We start from the raw sequence: 25,469 nt of genomic DNA, 5'->3' as shown, positions 1-25,469 counted from the left end.
TGTAGAGGGAGGAGAACAGCCTCTGTGGTGTTGTCATGTTGAATGGCTTTAGACCCCAGACCACCTGAAGAGGGTTTTGTAGAGGGAGGAGAACAGCCTCTGTGGTGTTGTCATGTTGAATGGCTTTAGACCCCAGACCACCTGAAGAGGGTTTTGTAGATGGAGGAGAACAGCCTCTGTGGTGTTGTCATGTTGAATGGCTTTAGACCCCAGACCACCTGAAGAGGGTTTTGTAGAGGGAGGAGAACAGCCTCTGTGGTGTTGTCATGTTGAATGGCTTTAGACCCCAGACCACCTGAAGAGGGTTTTGTAGATGGAGGAGAACAGCCTCTGTGGTGTTGTCATGTTGAATGGCTTTAGACCCCAGACCACCTGAAGAGGGTTTTGTAGATGGAGGAGAACAGCCGCTGTGGTGTTGTCATGTTGAATGAAGTATCCACTCGGTCATCCCTGGTCAAGGAATCACACAGAGCACAGTGAGGACTCAGCGGTGTGTGTGGGTGGGTCGGTGTTGTGTGTGTGTGTGTGGGTAGGTGTTGAGAAGATACACAGCCTTTATTATGGACATGTCAACAGTCAAAGGAGAGGAGAGGAGAGGAGAGGAGAGGAGAGGAGAGGAGAGTGGCTGTTCCCTTTCTGAATCAATATTCAAGCCCAGATCTACCTCTCAGACGTTTTGACTTTTAAACAACATAATGCAACATGAACCAATCAAAGACAGTTCTGTACTAATGAGGTTTTGTGCCGTGAGCTACAGACCCAGTATATCATCACTACAGACCCAGTATGTCATCACTACAGACCCAGTATATCATCACTACAGACCCAGTATATCATCACTACAGACCCAGTATGTCATCACTACAGACCCAGTATGTCATCACTACAGACCCAGTATGTCATCACTACAGACCCAGTATGTCATCACTACAGACCCAGTATGTCATCACTACAGACCCAGTATGTCATCACTACAGACCCAGTATATCATCACTACAGACCCAGTATGTCATCACTACATATTGGTCCATTTGGTTTAAGAGGAGACAGACCCTCAGACAGACTGACCTCCTATGTTGACAGGTCCCACTGTCTCTCTGACTGTGTTCCAAACGTCACCTCTTTTCCATACATAGTGAACTACGGGCCCCTGTTCAAAAGTAGTGCACTTCATAGGGAATAAGGGGGGGGGGGCGTGCAATTCCATAGGGAATAGGGGTGCAACCTCGGTCTACAGGCCAAATTACCTGAGGATGTTCCAGCTCCGTGTTGTGTTTCAGAACAATGTAAATGTTGTGTCTGATATGACCCATGTTTCCTGAAGGAAGCAGTTACACACTGACCACATGAACAGAATTAACTGAAGGATGTTTCAAGGTTATATATGTGGAACACTGTAAAACTATGTTTAGTTACCATAGAAACACCTCTTCATAAACTAGAAAGGGTCATTTTCCTGAAGTAGAAAACATTGTGTGACTTGCCTCCAGCTGGCAAATTTAGACTCCTTGACTTCCGGCAATTAGTTTTGGCTGTCATACCGACTGGAGGTTCCCACTGAGATCGTCATATGTTGGTAGTAGCTTCCTTAACAACGGTCTCTACTCCCTCCCTCCCTGTTCCCAGGTCTGTTGAGATCGTCATATGTTGGTAGTAGCTTCCTTAACAACGGTCTCTACTCCCTCCCTCCCTGTTCCCAGGTCTGTTGAGATCGTCATATGTTGGTAGTAGCTTCCTTAACAACGGTCTCTACTCCCTCCCTCCCTGTTCCCAGGTCTGTTGAGATCGTCATATGTTGGTAGTAGCTTCCTTAACAACGGTCTCTACTCCCTCCCTCCCTGTTTCCAGGTCTGTGGGTGACTCTGAAGCTGCTCTGATTTGACTGATAACATGTCATATTCCCTGTTCCCAGGTCTGTGGGTGACTCTGAAACTGCTTCCGGGTGATATCCATCAGATCAGGAAGGACTTCCCTCACCTGGTTGACCGTTCCACAGCTGTGGCCCGCAAGATGGGCTTCCCAGAGATCATCATGCCAGGTAGCATCATGATCCATTCAGAGATCGTCAGGCCAGGTTCCTCATGATCCATTCAGAGATCGTCATACCAGGTAGAATCATGATCCATTCAGAGATCGTCAGGCCAGGTTCCTCATGATCCATTCAGAGATCGTCAGGCCAGGTTCCTCATGATCCATTCAGAGATCGTCCGGCCAGGTTCCTCATGATCCATTCAGAGATTGTCATGCCAGATTGCATCATTATCCATTCAGAGATCGTCATGCCAGGTAGCATCATGATCCATTCAGAGATCGTCATACCAGGTAGCATCATGATCCATTCAGAGATCGTCAGGCCAGGTTCCTCATGATCCATTCAGAGATCGTCAGGCCAGGTTCCTCATGATCCATTCAGAGATCGTCAGGCCAGGTAGCATCATGATCCAATCAGTGATTGTCATGCCAGGTAATTCTCTCCCTCTCTACCACACCTGCTCTCTCTAAATCTGAACTGACATTTACTCCTGAGGTGCTGACCTGTTGCACCCTCTACAACCACTGTGATTATTATTCAGCATGCAGGTCTACAGTCAGGACACGACCCTTTGTCAGTGAGGTCCACGTTCAGCATGCAGGTCTACAGTCAGGACACGACCCTTTGTCAGTGAGGTCCACGTTCAGCATGCAGGTCTACAGTCAGGACACGACCCTTTGTCAGTGAGATCCACGTTCAGCATGCAGGTCTACAGTCAGGACACAACCCTTTGTCAGTGAGGTCCACGTTCAGCATGCAGGTCTACAGTCAGGACACGACCCTTTGTCAGTGAGGTCCACGTTCAGCATGCAGGTCTACAGTCAGGACACGACCCTTTGTCAGTGAGATCCACGTTCAGCATGCAGGTCTACAGTCAGGACACGACCCTTTGTCAGTGAGGTCCACGTTCAGCATGCAGGTCTAGTCAGGACACGACCCTTTGTCAGTGAGGTCCACGTTCAGCATGCAGGTCTACAGTCAGGACACGACCCTTTGTCAGTGAGATCCACGTTCAGCATGCAGGTCTACAGTCAGGACACAACCCTTTGTCAGTGAGGTCCACGTTCAGCATGCAGGTCTACAGTCAGGACACGACCCTTTGTCAGTGAGGTGTGTGTGTTCTCATAAGCCTGTTTTGTTTCCCCTCAGGTGACGTGCGTAACGATATCTACGTAACCCTGGTTCAGGGAGAGTTTGATAAAGGCAGCAAGTCCACCCCCAAGAATGTCGAGGTCACCATGACAGTCTACGACGAGGACGGAAAGAAACTGGAGGTATTGAGACACCCCACACACACACACACACACACACACACACACACACACACACACACACACACACACACACACACACACACACACACACACACACACACACACAGGCTATAAAGAAAGTGGAGGTATTGAGAGAGAGAGACACACACACACGGGATAGAAAGAAACTGGAGGTATTGAGAGAGAGAGACACACACACACACACACACACACACACACACACACACACACACACACACACACACACACGGGATAGAAAGAAACTGGAGGTATTGAGAGAGAGAGACACACACACACACACACACACACATGGGATAGAAAGAAAGTGGAGGTACTGACTGACGAATGGATGTTGGTCTCACTGCTTTTTAGACATCGTTCTGTCCACCTCGTGGTCCGTTTTCTAGAGGTTTGACCTGCTGTAGTTCAGCTCTGGGGAAAGTTCTGTCCTCCTCGTGGTCCGTTTTCTAGAGGTTTGACCTGCTGTAGTTCAGCTCTGGGGAAAGTTCTGTCCACCTCGTGGTCCGTGTTCTAGAGGTTTGACCTGCTGTAGTTCAGCTCTGGGGAAAGTTCTGTCCACCTCGTGGTCCGTGTTCTAGAGGTTTGACCTGCTGTAGTTCAGCTCTCACTGGGGAAAGTTCTGTCCACCTCGTGGTCCGTTTTCTAGAGGTTTGACCTGCTGTTGCTCAGCTCTGGGGAAAGTTCTGTCCACCTCGTGGTCCGTTTTCTAGAGGTTTGACCTGCTGTTGCTCAGCTCTGGGGAAAGTTCTGTCCACCTCGTGGTCCGTTTTCTAGAGGTTTGACCTGCTGCAGTTCAGCTCTGAGGAAAGTTCTGTCCACCTCGTGGTCCGTTTTCAAGAGGTTTGACCTGCTGTAGTTCAGCTCTCACTGGGGAAAGTTCTGTCCACCTCGTGGTCCGTTTTCTAGAGGTTTGACCTGCTGTAGTTCAGCTCTCTCTGGGGAAAGTTCTGTCCACCTCACGGTCTGTTTTCTAGAGGTTTGTCCTGCTGCAGTTCAGCTCTGAGGAAAGTTCTGTCCACCTCGCGGTCCGTTTTCTAGAGGTTTGACCTGCTGAAGTTCAGCTCTGAGGAAAGTTCTGTCTACCTCGTGGTCCGTTTTCAAGAGGTTTGACCTGCTGTAGTTCAGCTCTCTCTGGGGAAAGTTCTGTCCACCTCGCGGTCTGTTTTCTAGAGGTTTGACCTGCTGTAGTTCAGCTCTGAGGAAAGTTCTGTCCACCTCGCGGTCCGTTTTCTAGAGGTTTGACCTGCTGTAGTTCAGCTCTCACTGGGGAAAGTTCTGTCCACCTCGTGGTCCGTTTTCAAGAGGTTTGACCTGCTGTAGTTCAGCACTCTCTGGGGAAAGTTCTGTCCACCTCGCAGTCCGTTTTCTAGAGGTTTGACCTGCTGTAGTTCAGCTCTGAGGAAAGTTCTGTCCACCTCGCGGTCCGTTTTCTAGAGGTTTGACCTGCTGTAGTTCAGCTCTGAGGAAAGTTCTGTCCACCTCGTGGTCCGTTTTCTAGAGGTTTGACCTGCTGTAGTTCAGCTCTCACTGGGGAAAGTTCTGTCCACCTCGTGGTCCGTTTTCTAGAGGTTTGACCTGCTGTAGTTCAGCTCTCACTGGGGAAAGTTCTGTCCACCTCGTGGTCCGTGTTCTAGAGGTTTGACCTGCTGTAGTTCAGCTCTGAGGAGAGCCAAACCCTGTGATTTAAGAGTGCTGACCGGACCTGACTGCTATTTCTCAGTGCTTGGCTATCAGCTTACTGTCGTCCATCAATTCTCCAAAAAGCACTTTCAAACAGAAATGTCCCTGATTGTTTGTGAACGCCAGACAAATGACCATCCTTCTTTAACCCGTCTCCTCCCCTTCATCTACACTGATTGAAGTGGATTTAACAAGTGACGTCAATAAGGGGTCACAGCTTTCACCTGGTTAGTCTGTCATGGAAAGTGCAGGTGTTCCTAATGTTTTTGTCGCTACAGTGTTACACAGTGCTAGCCAGCAGGCTAGCCAGCAGTGCTAGCCAGCAGGCTCCTCCCATCCCAGCAATGCTACAGTATTACACAGTGCTAGCCAGCAGGCTCCTCCCATCCCAGCAATGCTACAGTGTTACACAGTGCTAGCCAGCAGGCTCCTCCCATCCCATCAATGCTACAGTATTACACAGTGCTAGCCAGTAGGCTCCTCCCATCCCATCAATGCTACAGTATTACACAGTGCTAGCCAGCAGGCTCCTCCCATCCCATCAATGCTACAGTATTACACAGTGCTAGCCAGCAGGCTCCTCCCATCCCATCAATGCTACAGTGTTACACAGTGCTAGCCAGCAGGCTCCTCCCATACCATCAATGCTACAGTGTTACACAGTGCTAGCCAGCAGGCTCCTCCTATCCCAGCAATGCTACAGTGTTACACAGTGCTAGCCAGCAGGCTCCTCCCATCCCATCAATGCTACAGTGTTACACAGTGCTAGCCAGCAGGCTCCTCCCATCCCATCAATGCTACAGCGTTACACAGTGCTAGCCAGCAGGCTCCTCCCATCCCATCAACGCTACAGGGTTACACAGTGCTAGCCAGCAGGCTCCTCCCATCCCATCAATGCTACAGCGTTACACAGTGCTAGCCAGCAGGCTCCTCCCATCCCATCAATGCTACAGTGTTACACAGTGCTAGCCAGCAGGCTCCTCCCATCCCATCAATGATACTGTGTTACACAGTGCTAGCCAGCAGGCTCCTCCCATCCCATCAATGCTACAGTGTTACACAGTGCTAGCCAGCAGGCTCCTCCCATCCCATCAATGCTACAGTATTACACAGTGCTAGCCAGCAGGCTCCTCCCATCCCATCAATGCTACAGTATTACACAGTGCTAGCCAGCAGGCGCCTCCCATCCCATCAATGCTACAGTATTACACAGTGCTAGCCAGCAGGCTCCTCCCATCCCATCAATGCTACAGTATTACACAGTGCTAGCCAGCAGGCTCCTCCCATCCCATCAATGCTACAGTGTTACACAGTGCTAGCCAGCAGGCTCCTCCCATCCCATCAATGCTACAGTGTTACACAGTGCTAGCCAGCAGGCTCCTCCCATCCCATCAATGCTACAGTGTTACACAGTGCTAGCCAGCAGGCTCCTCCCATCCCATCAATGCTACAGCGTTACACAGTGCTAGCCAGCAGGCTCCTCCCATCCCATCAACGCTACAGTGTTACACAGTGCTAGCCAGCAGGCTCCTCCCATCCCATCAATGCTACAGTGTTACACAGTGCTAGCCAGCAGGCTCCTCCCATCCCATCAATGCTACAGTGTTACACAGTGCTAGCCAGCAGGCTCCTCCCATCCCATCAATGCTACAGCGTTACACAGTGCTAGCCAGCAGGCTCCTCCCATCCCATCAATGCTACAGTGTTACACAGTGCTAGCCAGCAGGCTCCTCCCATCCCATCAATGCTACAGTGTTACACAGTGCTAGCCAGCAGGCTCCTCCCATCCCATCAATGCTACAGTGTTACACAGTGCTAGCCAGCAGGCTCCTCCCATCCCATCAATGCTACAGTGTTACACAGTGCTAGCAGCAGGCTCCTCCCATCCCATCAATGCTACATTATTACACAGTGCTAGCCAGCAGGCTCCTCCCATCCCATCAATGCTACAGTGTTACACAGTGCTAGCCAGCAGGCTCCTCCCATCCCATCAATGCTACAGTGTTACACAGTGCTAGCCAGCAGGCTCCTCCCATCCCATCAATGCTACAGTGTTACACAGTGCTAGCCAACAGGCTCCTCCCATCCCATCAATGCTACAGTGTTACACAGTGCTAGCCAGCAGGCTCCTCCCATCCCATCAATGCTACAGTATTACACAGTGCTAGCCAGCAGGCTCCTCCCATCCCATCAATGCTACAGTGTTACACAGTGCTAGCCAGCAGGCTCCTCCCAACCCATCTCATCGTCAGCTATCTGATATCCCCCCCGTCTCTCTGGGTCTGATATCTCTCCCATCTCTCTGGGTCTGATATCCTGCAGCCCAGACCCCCCACATCATATCCCTCCCATCTCTCTGGGTCTGATATCCCTCCCGTCTCTCTGGGTCTGATATCCTGTAGCCCAGACCCCCACACTATATCCCTCCCATCTCTCTGGGTCTGATATCCTGTAGCCCAGACCCCCCACATCATATCCCTCCCATCTCTCTGGGTCTGATATCCTGTAGCCCAGACCCCTCACACCATATCCATCCCATCTCTCTGGGTCTGATATCCTGTAGCCCAGACCCCCCCACACCATATCCCTCCCATCTCTCTGGGTCTGATATCCTGTAGCCCAGACCCCTCACACCATATCCCTCCCATCTCTCTGGGTCTGATATCCTGTAGCCCAGACCCCTCACACCATATCCCTCCCATCTCTCTGGGTCTGATATCCTGTAGCCCAGACCCCTCACACCATATCCCTCACATCTCTCTGGGTCTGATATCCTGTAGCCCAGACCCCTCACACTATATCTCTCCCATCTCTCTGGGTCTGATATCCCTCCCATCTCTCTGGGTCTGATATCCCTCCCATCTCTCTGGGGCTGATATCCCTCCCATCTCTCTGGGTCTGATATCCTGTAGCCCAGACCCCTCACACCATATCCCTCCCATCTCTCTGGGTCTGATATCCTGTAGCCCAGACCCCCCACACCATATCCCTCCAGTTTCTCTGGGTCTGATATCCCTCCCATCTCTCTGGGTCTGATATCCTGTAGCCCAGACCCCCCACACCATATCCCTCCCATCTCTCTGGGTCTGATATCCTGTAGCCCAGACCCCCTACACCATATCCCTTAGTGTTTTAAGTATCGTAGACTCGTCAACAGAGATGTTAGCATGTTCCAGAGATTTCTGTAAGTCTTTAGCTGACACTCTAGGATTCTTCTTAACTTCATTGAACATTCTGCGCTGTGCTCTTGCAGTCATGTTTGCAGGACGGCAACAATTTGTCTTAGCGTGGACTGATGAACGTCAAGGCTTTTAGAGATACTTTTATAACCCTTTCCAGCTTTATGCAAGTCAACAATTCTTCATCTTAGGTTTTCTGAGGTCTCTTTTGTTTGAGGCATGGGTCACATCAGGCAATGCTTCTTGTGAATAGCAAACTAACATTTTGTGAGTGTTTTTTATACTTCTAGGCAGCTCTAACCAACATCTCCAATCTCATCTCATTGATTGGACTCCAGGTTAACTGACTCCTGACTCCAATTAGCTTTTGGAGAAGTCATTAGCCTAGGAGGTTCACATACTTTTTCCAACCTACACTCTGAATGTTTTAATGATGTATTCAATATAGACAAGAACAATACAATAATTTGAATTTTTGGTGTGTTGTGTGTTATTAGTTTTTTGGTGTGTTGTGTGTTATTAGTTTAAGCACACTGTGTTTGTCTGTTGTTGTGACTAGATGATCAGATTTGGTGACTAATCTATGCATAAATCCAGGTAATCCAGGTAATCCCAAAGGGTTCACATACTTTATCTTGCCGCTGTATATTCACACAATACAACAACATTCTCCTCTCACACAGAGGAAATGACATTCTCCTCCTCTCACACAGAGGAAATTACATTCTCCTCCTTTTGCACAGGAAATGACAGGCATTTGAAGACTACCTGAGCAGCCTTGTTCTTCACCTCTGTTATACCCACTGGACAGGAAGCAATGTCAGGTCAACTTGCCCCCCTGTTGTTAACTCGACACATTAACACAACCACCACAAACAATGTTACGATCGATCACCTGCGGCTGTAGGACGACCTTGTTGCTGTCGTAGGTTATCTATCGTACCATTTGGTAGTGCCCGTCTTGACTGCATCAAATCCATGTAAAGAAACAAGCTAGCTACATGAGCCAGCTAACTAGCTAGCTAACATTGCAAGGCTAATTGGGGATATTTTGCTACATTCCACGTCCTTGTCTACGACAACTTCATTCCGTCATTGTAATTCCATTTATCAGTGATTTATAAATCTCCTACTTCCCCTTGCTACACATGGTGCCTCTGACTGTGGTGCCTCTGACTGTGGTGCCTCTGACTGTGGTGCCTCTGACTGACTGTGGTTCCTCTGACTGACTGTGGTTCCTCTGACTGACTGTGGTTCCTCTGACTGACTGTGGTGCCTCTGACTGACTGTGGTGCCTCTGACTGACTGTGGTGCCTCTGACTGACTGTGGTTCCTCTGACTGACTGTGGTTCCTCTGACTGACTGTGGTGCCTCTGACTGACTGCGGTGCCTCTGACTGACTGCGGTGCCTCTGACTGACTGCGGTGCATCTGACTGACTGCGGTGCCTCTGACTGACTGCGGTGCCTCTGACTGACTGCGGTGCCTCTGACTGACTGCGGTGCCTCTGACTGACTGCGGTGCCTCTGACTGACTGCGGTGCCTCTGACTGACTGCGGTGCCTCTGACTGACTGCGGTGCCTCTGACTGACTGCGGTGCCTCTGACTGACTGCGGTGCCTCTGACTGACTGCGGTGCCTCTGACTGACTGCGGTGCCTCTGACTGACTGCGGTGCCTCTGACTGACTGCGGTGCCTCTGACTGACTGCGGTGCCTCTGACTGACTGCGGTGCCTCTGACTGACTGCGGTGCCTCTGACTGACCGCGGTGCCTCTGACTGACTGCGGTTCCTCCTGCTGACTGCGGTTCCTCCTGCTGACTGCGGTTCCTCTGACTGACTGCGGTTCCTCTGACTGACTGACGATAACAACCAGCTAGGCGTGTGTAGGCTACCGGTACCTCATTTGAATAAAAACTGTCATGAAATGGTTGTTTTCTTAACATTCAGAATGTCATGGTCTATCCTGGTAGGCTACGATGTCACAGATCATCATTTTTGTTGTTAATAGAGGCCTACTGCTGTCTGTTTATATTATGTCTTTGTTGTTACTGTGGCCTACTGCTGTCTGTTTATATTATGTCTTTGTTGTTACTTCTACCCCCTCCTTTTTCGAACATTCTGTTAAAAATCGCGCAACTTTTCAGCGTCCTGCTACTCATGCCAGGAATATAGTATACGCATATGATTAGTATGTGTGGATAGAAAACACTCTGAAGTTTCTAAAACTGGTTAAATCACGGCTGTGACTATAACAGATCGTGTGTTTCATTGAAAAACGCAAGAAAAACTGCTCTCTGAAAGCTAAAAATAATTTCCATAAGTCACTTTCATGGGTTGTTAAAAGAGGACAAAATTTAATATCGACCTGCATGCAATTCATACAAATTCCACACGATGTCGCCATTGTCGTCATTTTCAATTGAATTTTTTGTTGGAAAATCCAACTATCTGGCTTCCGTTTCTTCCAGTCTCCACCAGGACGCTGTAAATGTGGACATTGGCAGCCATTGATTTGCAGACGAGGAGCCCTGTAATCATTTTGATAGATTATAAACGTTTACTAATACCTAAAGTTGGATTACAAAAGGATTTCGAAGTGTTTTGTGAAAGTTTATCGTCAACTTTTTTAATTTTAAAAAATGACGCAGCGTTTAAAAACGATGTTTTTTTCTGAATGACACAGCTTCCATAGAAAGCTATTTTGGGTATATATGGACCGATTTAAACGAAAAAAAGACCCAATAGTGATGTTTATGGGGCATATAGGAGTGCCAAGAAAGAAGCTCGTCAAAGGTAATGAATGTTTTATATTTTATTTCTGCGTTTTGTGCTGCGTCGGATAAGCAGAGTCTTTGTTTACGTCGCATTCAGGCATTTTGAGGTGGTGCATGCTATCAGATAATACCTTCTCATGCTTTCGCCGAAAAGCATTTTAAAAATCTGACTTGTTGGCTAGGTTCACAACGAGTGTAGCTTTAATTCAATACCCTGCTTGTGAATTTTGATCAAGGTTTGAGTTTTAACGAGTACATTTAGCATTTAGCGTAGCGCATTTGCATTTCCAGGTGCCTACTTGAGACATATGCGTCTCAAGTAGAATCAAGAAGTTAATAGAGGCCTACTGTTGTCTGTTTATATTATGTCTTTGTTGTTAATAGAGGCCTACTGTTGTCTGTTTATATTATGTCTTTGTTGTTAATAGAGGCCTACTGCTGTCTGTTTATATTATGTCTTTGTTGTTAATAGAGGCCTACTGCTGTCTGTTTATATTATGTCTTTGTTGTTACTAGAGGCCTACTGCTGTCTGTTTATATTATGTCTTTGTTGTTACTAGAGGCCTACTGCTGTATGTTTATATTATGTCTTTGTTGTTACTAGAGGCCTACTGCTGTCTGTTTATATTATGTCTTTGTTGTTACTAGAGGCCTACTGCTGTATGTTTATATTATGTCTTTGTTGTTACTAGAGGCCTACTGCTGTATGTTTATATTATGTCTTTGTTGTTACTAGAGGCCTACTGCTGTATGTTTATATTATGTCTTTGTTGTTACTAGAGGCCTAATGCTGTCTGTTTATATTATGTCTTTGTAAAAAATGAATACTCTTGTAAGTAACGTGTGTGTGTGTGTGTGTGTGTGTGTGTGTGTGTGTGTGTGTGTGTGTGTGTGTGTGTGTGTGTGTGTGTGTGTGTGTGTGTGTGTGTGTGTGTGTGTGTGTGTGTGTGTGTGTGTGTGTGTGTGTGTGGAGGAGGTTGAGGGACCACTGACCTGGTTGATAGAGAATCATATATGAATCTCCCTCCCTCCCTCCCTCCGTTCCTTCCTCCCTCCCTCTCCTCCCTTACTCCCCTCCCTCCCTCCCACCCTCGCCGACCAGGTAGGGCATAGTGGTTTACAGCGAGGCCCTGACCCACCACAGGGATCCACTGGGGAAAGATAATGACTTGTCTGGACCAGGAGCACCAGCTGGTCTCTCCAGCAACACATGTACACACACACACCGCACACAACGCACACACGCACACGCAGCAGTGGTCAGTTTAATATTTAATTTCTAATTTCTTTCTAATTAAGCAGGGTGTTCTGGGGACTTGGGTTGGTGGACAGACTGGTTGGAGTTCCTGCTTTATATTAACACAGCCTTAAGCTGATGATACTGGCCCCAGGGCCTCTATAGGTCAGTTAGTAGAACATGGTCCTCTGTAGGTCAGTTAGTAGAACATGGTCCTCTGTAGTTCAGTTAGTAGAACATGGTCCTCTGTAGGTCAGTTAGTAGAACATGGTCCTCTGTAGGTCTGTTAGTAGAACATGGTCCTCTGTAGGTCAGTTAGTAGAACATGGTCCTCTGTAGGTCAGTTAGTAGAACATGGTCCTCTGTAGTTCAGTTAGTAGAACATGGTCCTCTGTAGTTCAGTTAGTAGAACATGGTCCTCTGTAGGTCAGTTAGTAGAACATGGTCCTCTGTAGTTCAGTTAGTAGAACATGGTCCTCTGTAGGTCAGTTAGTAGAACATGGTCCTCTGTAGGTCAGTTAGTAGAACATGGTCCTCTGTAGGTCAGTTAGTAGAACATGGTCCTCTGTAGGTCAGTTAGTAGAACATGGTCCTCTGTAGGTCAGTTAGTAGAACATGGTCCTCTGTAGTTCAGTTAGTAGAACATGGTCCTCTGTAGTTCAGTTAGTAGAACACGGTCCTCTGTAGTTCAGTTAGTAGAACACGGTCCTCTGTAGTTCAGTTAGTAGAACACGGTCCTCTGTAGTTCAGTTAGTAGAACACGGTCCTCTGTAGTTCAGTTAGTAGAACACGGTCCTCTGTAGTTCAGTTAGTAGAACACGGTCCTCTGTAGTTCAGTTAGTAGAACACGGTCCTCTGTAGTTCAGTTAGTAGAACACGGTCCTCTGTAGTTCAGTTAGTAGAACACGGTCCTCTGTAGTTCAGTTAGTAGAACACGGTCCTCTGTAGTTCAGTTAGTAGAACACGGTCCTCTGTAGTTCAGTTAGTAGAACATGGTCTTCTGTAGTTGTTAGTAGAACATGGCTCCAGGTCCTCTGTAGTTCAGTTAGTAGAACATGGCTCCAGGTCCTCTGTAGTTCAGTTAGTAGAACATGGTCCTCTGTAGTTCAGTTAGTAGAACATGGTCCTCTGTAGGTCAGTTAGTAGAACATGGGTTTTACAGTATAGTGGTTTGATTCCCGGGACCACCCTTATGTAAAATGTACGGATAACTTTAAGTTGCTTTGGATTAAAGCTTCTGCTAAATGGTATTTATTATTATATTAAAATTCACTCTCCATTTCCACCTTTCTCTCTCTCTCTTTCAGAATGTGATGTTCCCTGGTGCTGGAGACGAGGGCATCTTGGAGTACAAGTCTGTCATCTACTACCAGATCAAACAGCCACGCTGGTTTGAAACCATCAAGGTTTGTCTGTCTTATACCCTTGTGTTTTTGTGAGTGTGTGTGTGTGTGTGTGTACATGTGTGTACTTTAATTTGAGATGCATTGAGTTTCATTTAGCTGTCTGTCTCCTCTTACTGTTGAACCTCAAGGTTGCCATCCCTATTGAAGACGTGAACCGAAGTCACCTGCGATTCACCTTCCGTCACCGATCATCTCAAGAATGTAAGTACAAATGTGAATGTTTTTAAGGTATTTTCTGACTTTATTTACCTGAGATAGAGAGGATGGCAGTGGGAAGAGATGGAGAGGGGGTGACAGTGGGAAGAGATGAAGAGAGGATGACAGTGGGGAAATATGGAGAGGGGGTGACAGTGGGGAAAGATGGAGAGGATGACAGTGGGGAAAGATGGAGAGAGGGTGACAGTGGGGAAAGATGGAGAGGGTGACAGTGGGGAAAGATGGAGAGGGTGACAGTGGGGAAAGATGGAGAGAGGATGACAGTAGGAAGAGATGGAGAGAGGGTGACAGTGGGGAAAGATGGAGAGAGGGTGACAGTGGGGAAAGATGGAGAGAGGATGATAGTGGGGAAAGATGGAGAGGGTGACAGTGGGGAAAGATGGAGAGGGGGTGACAGTGGGGAAAGATGGAGAGGATGACAGTGGGGAAAGATGGAGAGGATGACAGTGGGGAAAGATGGAGAGGGGGTGACAGTGGGGAAAGATGGAGAGGATGACAGTGGGGAAAGATGGAGAGAGGATGACAGTGGGGAAAGATGGAGAGAGGATGACAGTGGGGAAAGATGGAGAGAGGGTGACAGTGGGGAAAGATGGAGGGAACTTAGATCACTAGGCCACAAGCACAAATATAAATTCATGGACCACTAGACCACCCTAGGCCATGAGCACAAATATAAATTCATAATTTAGACCACTAGGCTACGAGCACAAATGTAAATTCATACAATTATTCAGACAATGAATTCATAAATACTAAGCAATTGGCTCCTAACCTGTCCCCAGTTGTCCAAGTCAAGCAGACTGGGTCCTGGCCCTACATCCTGGCACTCATAGGGATCAGGAGGCCATTTAGGACACATGCCCTGGTCATAACACTTACTATACAGTTCACCCTGTGTCACTTTAATTCTGGAATGAAATTCCCCTACATAGATGAGATTCATGTTATTCTGTTGGAATGGCCGGCCTGGTTGTCGTTGATCCCATGCTGGCTGTCGTTGATCCCTGGCTGGCTGTCGTTGATCCCGAGCTGGCTGTCGGTGGGCCCAAGGCTGGCTGTCGGTGGGCCCGTGCTGGCTGTCGGTGGGCCCAAGGCTGGCTGTCGGTGGGCCCGTGCTGGCTGTCGGTGGGCCCAAGGCTGGCTGTCAGTGGGCCCAAGGCTGGCTGTCGGTGATCCCAGGCTGGCTGTCGTTGGGCCCGCGCTGGCTGTCGGTGGGCCCAAGGCTGGCTGTCGGTGGGCCCAAGGCTGGCTGTCGGTGGGCCCAAGGCTGGCTGTCGGTGGGCCCAAGGCTGGCTGTCGGTGGGCCCAAGGCTGGCTGTCGGTGGGCCCAAGGCTGGCTGTCGGTGGGCCCAAGGCTGGCTGTCGGTGGGGCCCGGGCTGGCTGTCGGAGGGCCCAAGGCTGGCTGTCGGTGGGCCCAAGGCTGGCTGTCGGTGGGCCCGTGCTGGCTGTCGGTGGGGCCAAGGCTGGCTGTCGGTGGGCCCAAGGCTGGCTGTCGGTGGGGCCAAGGCTGGCTGTCGGTGGGGCCAAGGCTGGCTGTCGGTGGGGCCAAGGCTGGCTGTTGGAGGGCCTGGGCTGGCAGAATTAAATGCCTGTAACTGCTCATTTGTATGTTGGGAAAGGCGTCCGCCTGGCTGAAGGGACTGCATTCTAAATGTATGTATTTATTTTTGCTAGTGTTTTTAACGTTTATGGGTGTGGAACAGGGCTGAGGAAGCCTGTCCTGGCAGTCTTGTTGCTCCATCTGCTCGCCTCATGGTGTATTATCGGTTAGTCCAGCCAAGAGGAGCTGGGAGAGGCGGCCGTATGCAAAACGATCAATTAGCAGGTCCAGACAGCCTGGACTGGGGGTTGTCTGTTTGAAACGTGCTGTATTTAGGGTGAAGCTATCCGTCCTCTCCTTCAGCATTGACACACACACACACACTGTTGTGGGCTTCAGCAAAGACTAATCCTCTAGCACGGTTTACTTCTCATACACTCAGCCAGCCAGCCAGCCAGCCAGTCAGCCAGTCAGTCACTCAGCCAGCCAGCCACCCAGACAGTCAGTCAGCCACTCAGTCAGTCACTCAGCCAGCCAGTCAGTCAGTCAGCCAGCCAGTCAGTCACTCAGCCAGCCAGCCAGTCAGTCACTCAGCCAGCCAGTCAGTCACTCAGCCAGCCAGTCAGGCTGTGCACCTGCCCAGTCAAGTGAAATCCATAGATTAGGGTCTAATTAATTTATTTAAATGGACAATGTTCCTTCTTTTAACTGTAATTCAGTCAAATCCTATAAATTGTTGCATGTTGCGTTTTTAAATAATTTTCCTTCAGTATAGTTAATTGCCTTGACTTTCTGGCTCAGGTTGGATGATTACCTGAGGCATGTTTAATGGCTGATATTTCCCGTCCTGCCCTATTCACCTGTTGGGGACGATGTTATCATTCAGTGTATAGGAGAGAGAGAGAGAGAGAGAGAGTACATTTCAGAGGGTTCATTCTAGGTCAGTGAACAGCGGAGATGTACAGGTTTCTGGACAAAATAATCCACTGACTCCCAGCTGTTTTAATCTGTGACTCTGTGTTTGTGTCTGATGGAAGTCATTGCGTAGTGAATCCACTCCTCTCCTGATTCCGCAGCATACATACCGTAGTCCTCTTCTATCTTTCTATTGGTTGTCTTCCAGTCCAGCGAGCAGAGCGATTATTCACCGCACCAGGCTACGGGGCAGAAAACCAATAAGTTGATTTATACAGATTGAATGCACCAGACGCTCCCGGTGAATCACGCTCCTGAACGTCACGTAAATTTGAGCTTGTTGATCTGTGATGGTGATGTATTCGGTCCCATCCGACGTTAAACTTAACCGGACACAGCCGTTACTCTCCTCTCGGTTTATATAGGACCCACACGGAGGCTGCTTCACAAATACTGTTCTATTGTCTATGTGGTACCCTCAGGGTCTGGTCTGAATATACAGTGTGCTGACATCATTCTCCCTGGGGATAGTGTAGCGAAGATGTAGCGCAAATACACTCTGCCATATGGACTGGATACAACACAATTATTGCAGTTCAGATTATTGGACTCCTCCTATGTGTCCTGACTGAGGATGGGATAGTGTATGATTCATGTGTGTTGTGTTCTGGTTGTCTGGTTGAGTGGGCCTGGGCTCTAACTGGTTGTCTGGTTCAGTGGGCGGGGCTCTAACTGGTTGTCTGGTTCAGTGGGCGGGGCTCTAACTGGTTGTCTGGTTCAGTGGGCGGGGCTCTAACTGGTTGTCTGGTTCAGTGGGTGGGGCTCTAACTGGTTGTCTGGTTCAGTGGGCGGGGCTCTAACTGGTTGTCTGGTTCAGTGGGCGGGGCTCTAACTGGTTGTCTGGTTCAGTGGGCGGGGCTCTAACTGGTTGTCTGGTTCAGTGGGTGGGGCTCTAACTGGTTGTCTGGTTCAGTGGGCGGGGCTCTAACTGGTTGTCTGGTTCAGTGGGCGGGGCTCTAACTGGTTGTCTGGTTCAGTGGGGCTCTAATTGGTTGTCTGGTTCAGTGGGCGGGGCTCTAACTGGTTGTCTGGTTCAGTGGGCGGGGCTCTAACTGGTTGTCTGGTTCAGTGGGCGGGGCTCTAACTGGTTGTCTGGTTCAGTGGGCGGGGCTCTAACTGGTTGTCTGGTTCAGTGGGCGGGGCTCTAACTGGTTGTCTGGTTCAGTGGGCGGGGCTCTAACTGGTTGTCTGGTTCAGTGGGCGGGGCTCTAACTGGTTGTCTGGTTCAGTGGGCGGGGCTCTAACTGGTTGTCTGGTTCAGTGGGGCTCTAACTGGTTGTCTGGTTCAGTGGGCGGGGCTCTAACTGGTTGTCTGGTTCAGTGGGCGGGGCTCTAACTGGTTGTCGGGTTCAGTGGGGCTCTAACTGGTTGTCTGGTTCAGTGGGCGGGGCTCTAACTGGTTGTCTGGTTCAGTGGGCGGGGCTCTAACTGGTTGTCTGGTTCAGTGGGCGGGGCTCTAACTGGTTGTCTGGTTCAGTGGGCGGGGCTCTAACTGGTTGTCTGGTTCAGTGGGGCTCTAATTGGTTGTCTGGTTCAGTGGGCGGGGCTCTAACTGGTTGTCTGGTTCAGTGGGCGGGGCTCTAACTGGTTGTCTGGTTCAGTGGGGCTCTAACTGGTTATATCCTTTCCTCCCCCTGCAGCCAAAGACAAATCGGAGAAGATATTCGCCCTGTCGTTTGTGAAGCTGATGAGGTACGATGGGACGACCCTGAGGGACGGAGAGCACGATCTCATCGTATACAAGGTAGGTAATATAACACCACCTCATCGTATACAGGTAATATAACACCACCTCATCGTATACAGGTAATATAACACCACCTCATCGTATACAGGTAATATAACACCACCTCATTGTATACAGGGTAGGTAATATAACACCACCTCATCGTATACAGGTAATATAACACCACCTCATCGTATACAGGGTAGGTAATATAACACCACCTCATCGTATACAGGGTAGGTAATATAACACCACCTCATCGTATTCAGGTAATATAACACCACCTCATCGTATACAGGGTAGGTAATATAACACCACTTCATCGTATACAGGGTAGGTAATATAACACCACCTCATCGTATACAGGGTAGGTAATATAACACCACTTCATCGTATACAGGGTAGGTAATATAACACCACCTCATCGTATACAGGTAATATAACACCACCTCATCGTATACAGGGTAGGTAATATAACACCACCTCATCGTATACAGGGTAGGTAATATAACACCACTTCATCGTATACAGGGCAGGTAATATAACACCACCTCATCGTATACAGGGTAGGTAATATAACACCACCTCATCGTATACAGGGTAGGTAATATAACACCACCTCATCGTATACAGGTAATATAACACCACCTCATCGTATACAGGGTAGGTAATATAACACCACCTCATTGTATACAGGGTAGGTAATATAACACCACCTCATCGTATACAGGTAATATAACACCACCTCATCGTATACAGGTAATATAACACCACCTCATCGTATACAGGGTAGGTAATATAACACCACCTCATCGTATACAGGGTAGGTAATATAACACCACCTCATCGTATACAGGGTAGGTAATATAACACCACCTCATCGTATACAGGTAATATAACACCACCTCATCGTATTCAGGGTAGGTAATATAACACCACCTCATCGTATACAGGGTAGGTAATATAACACCACCTCATCGTATACAGGGTAGGTAATATAACACCACCTCATCGTATTCAGGTAATATAACACCACCTCATCGTATACAGGGTAGGTAATATAACACCACCTCATCGTATTCAGGTAATATAACACCACCTCATCGTATACAGGGTAGGTAATATAACACCACCTCATCGTATTCAGGTAATATAACACCACTTCATCGTATACAGGGTAGGTCATATAACACCACCTCATCGTATACAGGTTAGGTAATATAACACCACCTCATCGTATACAGGGTAGGTAATATAACACCACCTCATCGTATTCAGGTAATATAACACCACCTCATCGTATACAGGGTAGGTAATATAACACCACCTCATCGTATTCAGGTAATATAACACCACTTCATCGTATACAGGGTAGGTCATATAACACCACCTCAGCGTATACAGGTCATATAACACCACGGACCAGGTATATGTGTATGTGTAATTCTGTACGACCCCCAGGCGGAGGCTAAGAAGCTGGAGGACTCGTCTCTGTACCTGAACCTGCCTGCTACCAAGGTGGAGTTGGAGGAGAAGGGTTTGTCCACTACAGGGAAGGGTACACACAACCTGGGCAACTGTACCATCAGCAAGGACTCCTTCCAGATAGCAACCCTGGTGTGTTCCACCAAGCTCACACAGAACGGTAAAGAGACTCTCTCTCCCTCTAGCCCTCTCTCCTTCCAGTCCACTACAGTCCACTACAGCCTTCTCTCCCTCCTCTACCCTCTCTCTCCCTCCAGCCCTCCCTACTTTGTTCTCTCTCCACCGTTCTCTCGCTCTCTCCATCTCTCACGCTCTCCCTCCAGCCCTCCTTACTTCTCCCTCTCCCCCCCACCAATCTCTCTCCCTCCAGCCCTCCTTACTTCTCTCTCCCTCTCTCTCGCTCTCGCTCTGTCTCTGTCTCCCTCCCTCTCTCTCTCTCTCTCTCTCTCTCTCGCTGTGCCTCTCTCTCCACCGTTCTCTCGCTCTCTCCATCTCTCACGCTCTCCCTCCAGCCCTCCTTACTTCTGTATCTCTGTCTCTCTGTCTCTCTGTCTCTCTGTCTCTCTGTCTCGTCTGTCTGTCTGTCTGTCTGTCTTGTCTGTCTGTCTGTCTGTCTGTCTGTCTGTCTGTCTGTCTGTCTGTCTACCAACCAAGCTGGTGCACATGATGTTCCTCATCTAGAACTGTACCGTTGGACTCCTCATTATAACTATATAGAATGTGTGTTGTTAGACTGGTGCTTTCTGCTGTGAACTTGACTCTTGGCTTCTGGGCTCATGGCTTCCTCTCCTAGAATGAACCAAACCCTAGGGTGGTTTTCAATCTGTCTTGGGCTACAAGACGGGATGAACATGGGAACAAAGAGGAGATGAAAACTGAAGCAATGAGAACAAAGACCAGGGAAAGACTGGGGCACTGACTACAACAGCCCATCTTTTGGCACTTTAAATTCATAGTTTTACTAGCCTACAGCCATTTCCTGTCCGTCCCACCATGAAGACACATTATGAATAAAGAGCGCTCTGACTCAGATGACGTGAAACAGTGGAGATGAAGAATTAAAGGAAAGAGAATTTCTGCTATGCTCCCAGGGAGCCATTGAAGCAACTCAGTGTTGTTTAAGTACCTCTCCATTACAGTCCAGTCACATAGCAGCTATATGCAGCAGTTCTCTCTCTCTCCCTCTCTCTCTCTCTCTATACCTCTTCTCTCAGGAATGAGAGGCTGCTGCATATCACAAGGCTGCATCCTACACCCTATAAAGTGCACTGCTTTTGACCAGAGCCCTAGCGAATAGGGAGCCATTTGAAGTGTCGATGTAGACAAGGGTGCATTGTTTTCCCCTCCCTGTATGGTGACAGAGCTTTCTCCTGATGTTCTTCTCTACTGTGTTTCTCTTGACTTCCTTCTCTCTCTACTGTGTTTCTCCTGATGTTCTTCTCTACTGTGTTTCTCCTGACTTCTCTACTGTGTTTCTCCTGACTTCCTTCTCTCTCTACTGTGTTTCTCCTGACGTTCTTCTCTCTCTACTGTGTTTCTCCTGACTTCCTTCTCTACTGTGTTTCTCCTGACGTTCTTCTCTACTGTGTTTCTCCTGACTTCCTTCTCTACTGTGTTTCTCCTGACTTCCTTCTCTACTGTGTTTCTCCTGACTTCCTTCTCTACTGTGTTTCTCCTGACGTTCTTCTCTCTCTACTAGGGTCTGAGGTGGGGTCTGGGTTAGAAGGTAGGGTCTGCGGTGAGGTGGGGTCTGGGGTAGGAGGTAGGGTCTGAGGTGGGGTGTGAGGTGGGGTCTGGGGTTTTACACACCCTCCGTCCTCCCCCCTATTACACACCCTCCGTCCTCCCCCCTATTACACACCCTCCCCCCTCCCCCTATTACACACCCTCCCCCCTCCCCCCTATTACACACCCTCCGTCCTCCCCCTATTACACACCCTCCGTCCTCCCCCTTATTACACACCCTCCGTCCTCCCCCCTATTACACACCCTCCGTCCTCCCCCTATTGCACACCCTCCGTCCTCCCCCCTATTACACACCCTCCGTCCTCCCCCCTATTACACACCCTCCGTCCTCCCCCTATTACACACCCTCCGTCCTCCCCCCTATTACACACCCTCCCCCCTCCCCTCTATTACACACCCTCCGTCCTCCCCCCTATTACCCACCCTCCGTCCTCCCCCCTATTACACACCCTCCGTCCTCCCCCCTATTACACACCCTCCGTCCTCCCCCTTATTACACACCCTCCGTCCTCCCCCCTATTACACACCCTCTGTCCTCCCCCCTATTACACACCCTCCGTCCTCCCCCCTGTTACACACCCTCCGTCCTCCCCCTATTACACACCCTCCGTCCTCCCCCTATTACACACCCTCCCCCCTCCCCCCTATTACACACCCTCCGTCCTCCCCCTATTACACACCCTCCGTCCTCCCCCTTATTACACACCCTCCGTCCTCCCCCCTATTACACACCCTCCGTCCTCCCCCTATTACACACCCTCCGTCCTCCCCCCTATTACACACCCTCCGTCCTCCCCCCTATTACACACCCTCCGTCCTCCCCCCTATTACACACCCTCCGTCCTCCCCCCTATTACACACCCTCCGTCCTCCCCCCTATTACACACCCTCCGTCCTCCCCCCTATTACACACCCTCCCCCCTCCCCCCTATTACACACCCTCCGTCCTCCCCCCTATTACACACCCTCCGTCCTCCCCCTATTACACACCCTCCCCCCTCCCCCCTATTACACACCCTCCCCCCTCCCCCCTATTACACACCCTCCGTCCTCCCCCCTATTACACACCCTCCGTCCTCCCCCCTATTACACACCCTCCGTCCTCCCCCCTATTACACACCATCCGTCCTCCCCCTATTACACACCCTCCGTCCTCCCCCCTATTACACACCCTCCGTCCTCCCCCTATTACACACCCTCCGTCCTCCCCCTATTACACACCCTCCGTCCTCCCCCCTATTACACACCCTCCGTCCTCCCCCCTATTACACACCCTCCCCCCTCCCCCCTATTACACACCCTCCGTCCTCCCCCTATTACACACCCTCCGTCCTCCCCCCTGTTACACACCCTCCGTCCTCCCCCCTGTTACACACCCTCCGTCCTCCCCCCTATTACACACCCTCCGTCCTCCCCCTATTACACACCCTCCGTCCTCCCCCCTATTACACACCCTCCGTCCTCCCCCTATTACACACCCTCCGTCCTCCCCCTTATTACACACCCTCCGTCCTCCCCCCTATTACACACCCTCCGTCCTCCCCCCTATTACACACCCTCCGTCCTCCCCCCTATTACACACCCTCCGTCCTCCCCCTTATTACACACCCTCCGTCCTCCCCCCTATTACACACCCTCCGTCCTCCCCCCTATTACACACCCTCCCCCCTCCCCCCTATTACACACCCTCCGTCCTCCCCCTATTACACACCCTCCGTCCTCCCCCTTATTACACACCCTCCGTCCTCCCCCCTATTACACACCCTCCGTCCTCCCCCCTATTACACACCCTCCGTCCTCCCCCCTATTACACACCCTCCGTCCTCCCCCCTATTACACACCCTCCCCCCTCCCCCCTATTACACACCCTCCGTCCTCCCCCCTATTACACACCCTCCGTCCTCCCCCCTATTACACACCCTCCGTCCTCCCCCCTATTACACACCCTCCGTCCTCCCCCTATTACACACCCTCCGTCCTCCCCCCTATTACACACCCTCCGTCCTCCCCCCTATTACACACCCTCCGTCCTCCCCCTATTACACACCCTCCGTCCTCCCCCCTTTTACACACCCTCCGTCCTCCCCCCTATTACACACCCTCCGTCCTCCCCCCTATTACACACCCTCCGTCCTCCCCCCTATTACACACCCTCCGTCCTCCCCCCTATTACACACCCTACGTCCTCCCCCTTATTACACACCCTCTGTCCTCCCCCCTATTACACAGCCTCCGTCCTCCCCCCTATTACACACCCTCCGTCCTCCCCCCTACTACACACCCTCCCACCTCCCCCCTATTACACACCCTCCGTCCTCCCCCCTATTACACACCCTCCGTCCTCCCCCTATTACACACCCTCCCCCCTCCCCCTATTACACACCCTCCGTCCTCCCCCTATTACACACCCTCCGTCCTCCCCCTATTACACACCCTCCCCCCTCCCCCTATTACACACCCTCCGTCCTCCCCCTATTACACACCCTCCCCCTCCCCCCTACTACACACCCTCCGTCCTCCCCCTATTACACACCCTCCCCCCTATTACACACCCTCCCCCCTCCCCCCTACTACACACCCTCCGTCCTCCCCCTATTACACACCCTCCGAAGTGTTACTAGTGATTTCCTCTTCCTCATCTCAGTTTAAATATCTTTAATGTGCTTCCCTATGGACAGCCATCCAGCTTCCCGGATATCCCAGAGTCCCCAGCCCGTTTCCATCTGAGATGAAACTCTCCTTTTAATTAAGCTAGAGTTATGTGTCCGCCAGCCCTGGGAGCCGACGGCGTTGGTGAGGAGACGTGGCTGTGGTCTCTTCTCTTCCCAGGGGGTTGGCACTGCAGTCGTGGGACTTTGTCACAGGCAGGAGGACAGCTTGAGAAATAGGGAGATGAAATGACCTGAGAGAGATATCGTCTGCAGTGCCTCCTCTCTAAACTTGTAGTGGTCAGATAAACAGAGGTACGAGCCTTGTGGAGCTCCTCTCCTCTCCCCTCCTCTCCCCTCCTCTCCTCTCCTCTCCTCTCCTCATCCACCCCACTTTGGCTGCTTGATGATTTATTCTCATCTCCTGTCATTTGTCTTGCTGATCGTTGCTGAGTGTTGGCGCTGCAGGTGTACAGATTTGTAACTCCTGGTGAGGCCTGTTTTAAATAAGACCAGAAGACTGAACCCTGATAGGTGGATACCCAGAAGACTGAACCCAGATAGGTTGATACCCAGAAGACTGAACCCTGATAGGTTGATACCCAGGGTATTTATCACCTTCAGTGTCCAGAAGCTTGATTGACTCAAGTTACAGACAGAGAGGAGGAGGAAGATGAGAGGGGGTTGAGTTTGAGGAGGGGGTCCCTTATGGCTCAGTTGGTAGAGCATGGTGCTTACAATGACAGGGGTTGGGTTTGAGGATGGGGTCCCTTATGGTTCAGTTGGTAGAGCATGGCAACGACAGGGGTTGAGTTTGAGGAGGGGGTCCCTTATGGCTCAGTTGGTAGAGCAGGGTGCAACGACAGGGGTTGAGTTTGAGGAGGGGGTCCCTTATGGCTCAGTTGGTAGAGCATGGTGCAACGGCAGGGGTTGAGTTTGAGGAGGGGGTCCCTTATGGCTCAGTTGGTAGAGCATGGCAACGACAGGGGTTGAGTTTGAGGAGGGGGTCCCTTAGGGCTCAGTTGGTAGAGCATGGCAACGACAGGGTTGTGGGTTTAGATTCCCACTGGGGACCAGTATGAAAATGTTTGTACTCATTACTGTAAGTCTCTCTGGATAAGAACGTCTGCTAAATGACTCAAATGTACATGAATCAGAAGAGAGCAGAGGGGGGGGGGGGGGGGGGGGGGCGGAACAGGGAGAGGAGGAGGAACCGAGAGAGGAGAAGGGAGGCGTTATTAGGATTTTTTAAATTAATACATTTTTTATTTAACCTTTATTTAACTAGGCACGTCTGTTAATATCACACTCTTATTTACAATGACGACCTACAGGGGAACAGTGGGTTTACTGCCTTGTTCAGGGGCAGAAGGACAGACCTGAACTGACCTTGTCAGCTCAGGGATTCGATCTAGCAGTCTTTCGGGTTACTGGCCCAACACTCTAACCACTAGGCTACATGCTGGTTACTGGCCCAACTCTCTAACCACTAGGCTACCTGCTCTAACCACTAGGCTACCTGCTCTAAC

The 25,469-nt window shown here is 50.0% G+C and overlaps 1 protein-coding gene across 8 annotated transcripts in view; it reads left to right on the top strand.

Moving 5' to 3' along the window:
* LOC139381119 (dedicator of cytokinesis 1) overlaps nt 1-25,469 on the top strand; it is a 547,069-nt gene that overhangs the window by 84,111 nt on the left and 437,489 nt on the right. For all 8 annotated transcript variants that reach the window (XM_071124416.1, XM_071124412.1, XM_071124414.1 and 5 more), the window contains exons 13-18: nt 1,913-2,038; nt 3,182-3,306; nt 13,505-13,603; nt 13,732-13,804; nt 17,976-18,079; nt 19,523-19,706. In XM_071124416.1, coding sequence (XP_070980517.1) covers nt 1,913-2,038; nt 3,182-3,306; nt 13,505-13,603; nt 13,732-13,804; nt 17,976-18,079; nt 19,523-19,706 — 711 coding nt within the window. The remainder of the gene's footprint in view (nt 1-1,912; nt 2,039-3,181; nt 3,307-13,504; nt 13,604-13,731; nt 13,805-17,975; nt 18,080-19,522; nt 19,707-25,469) is intronic.

The sequence above is a fragment of the Oncorhynchus clarkii genome, chromosome 23 (genome assembly GCF_045791955.1).
Source record: "Oncorhynchus clarkii lewisi isolate Uvic-CL-2024 chromosome 23, UVic_Ocla_1.0, whole genome shotgun sequence".
Taxonomy (NCBI): domain Eukaryota; kingdom Metazoa; phylum Chordata; class Actinopteri; order Salmoniformes; family Salmonidae; genus Oncorhynchus; species Oncorhynchus clarkii.
The sequence above is the reverse complement of the archived record's forward strand: the minus strand, read 5'-3'. Positions and strand labels throughout refer to the sequence as shown.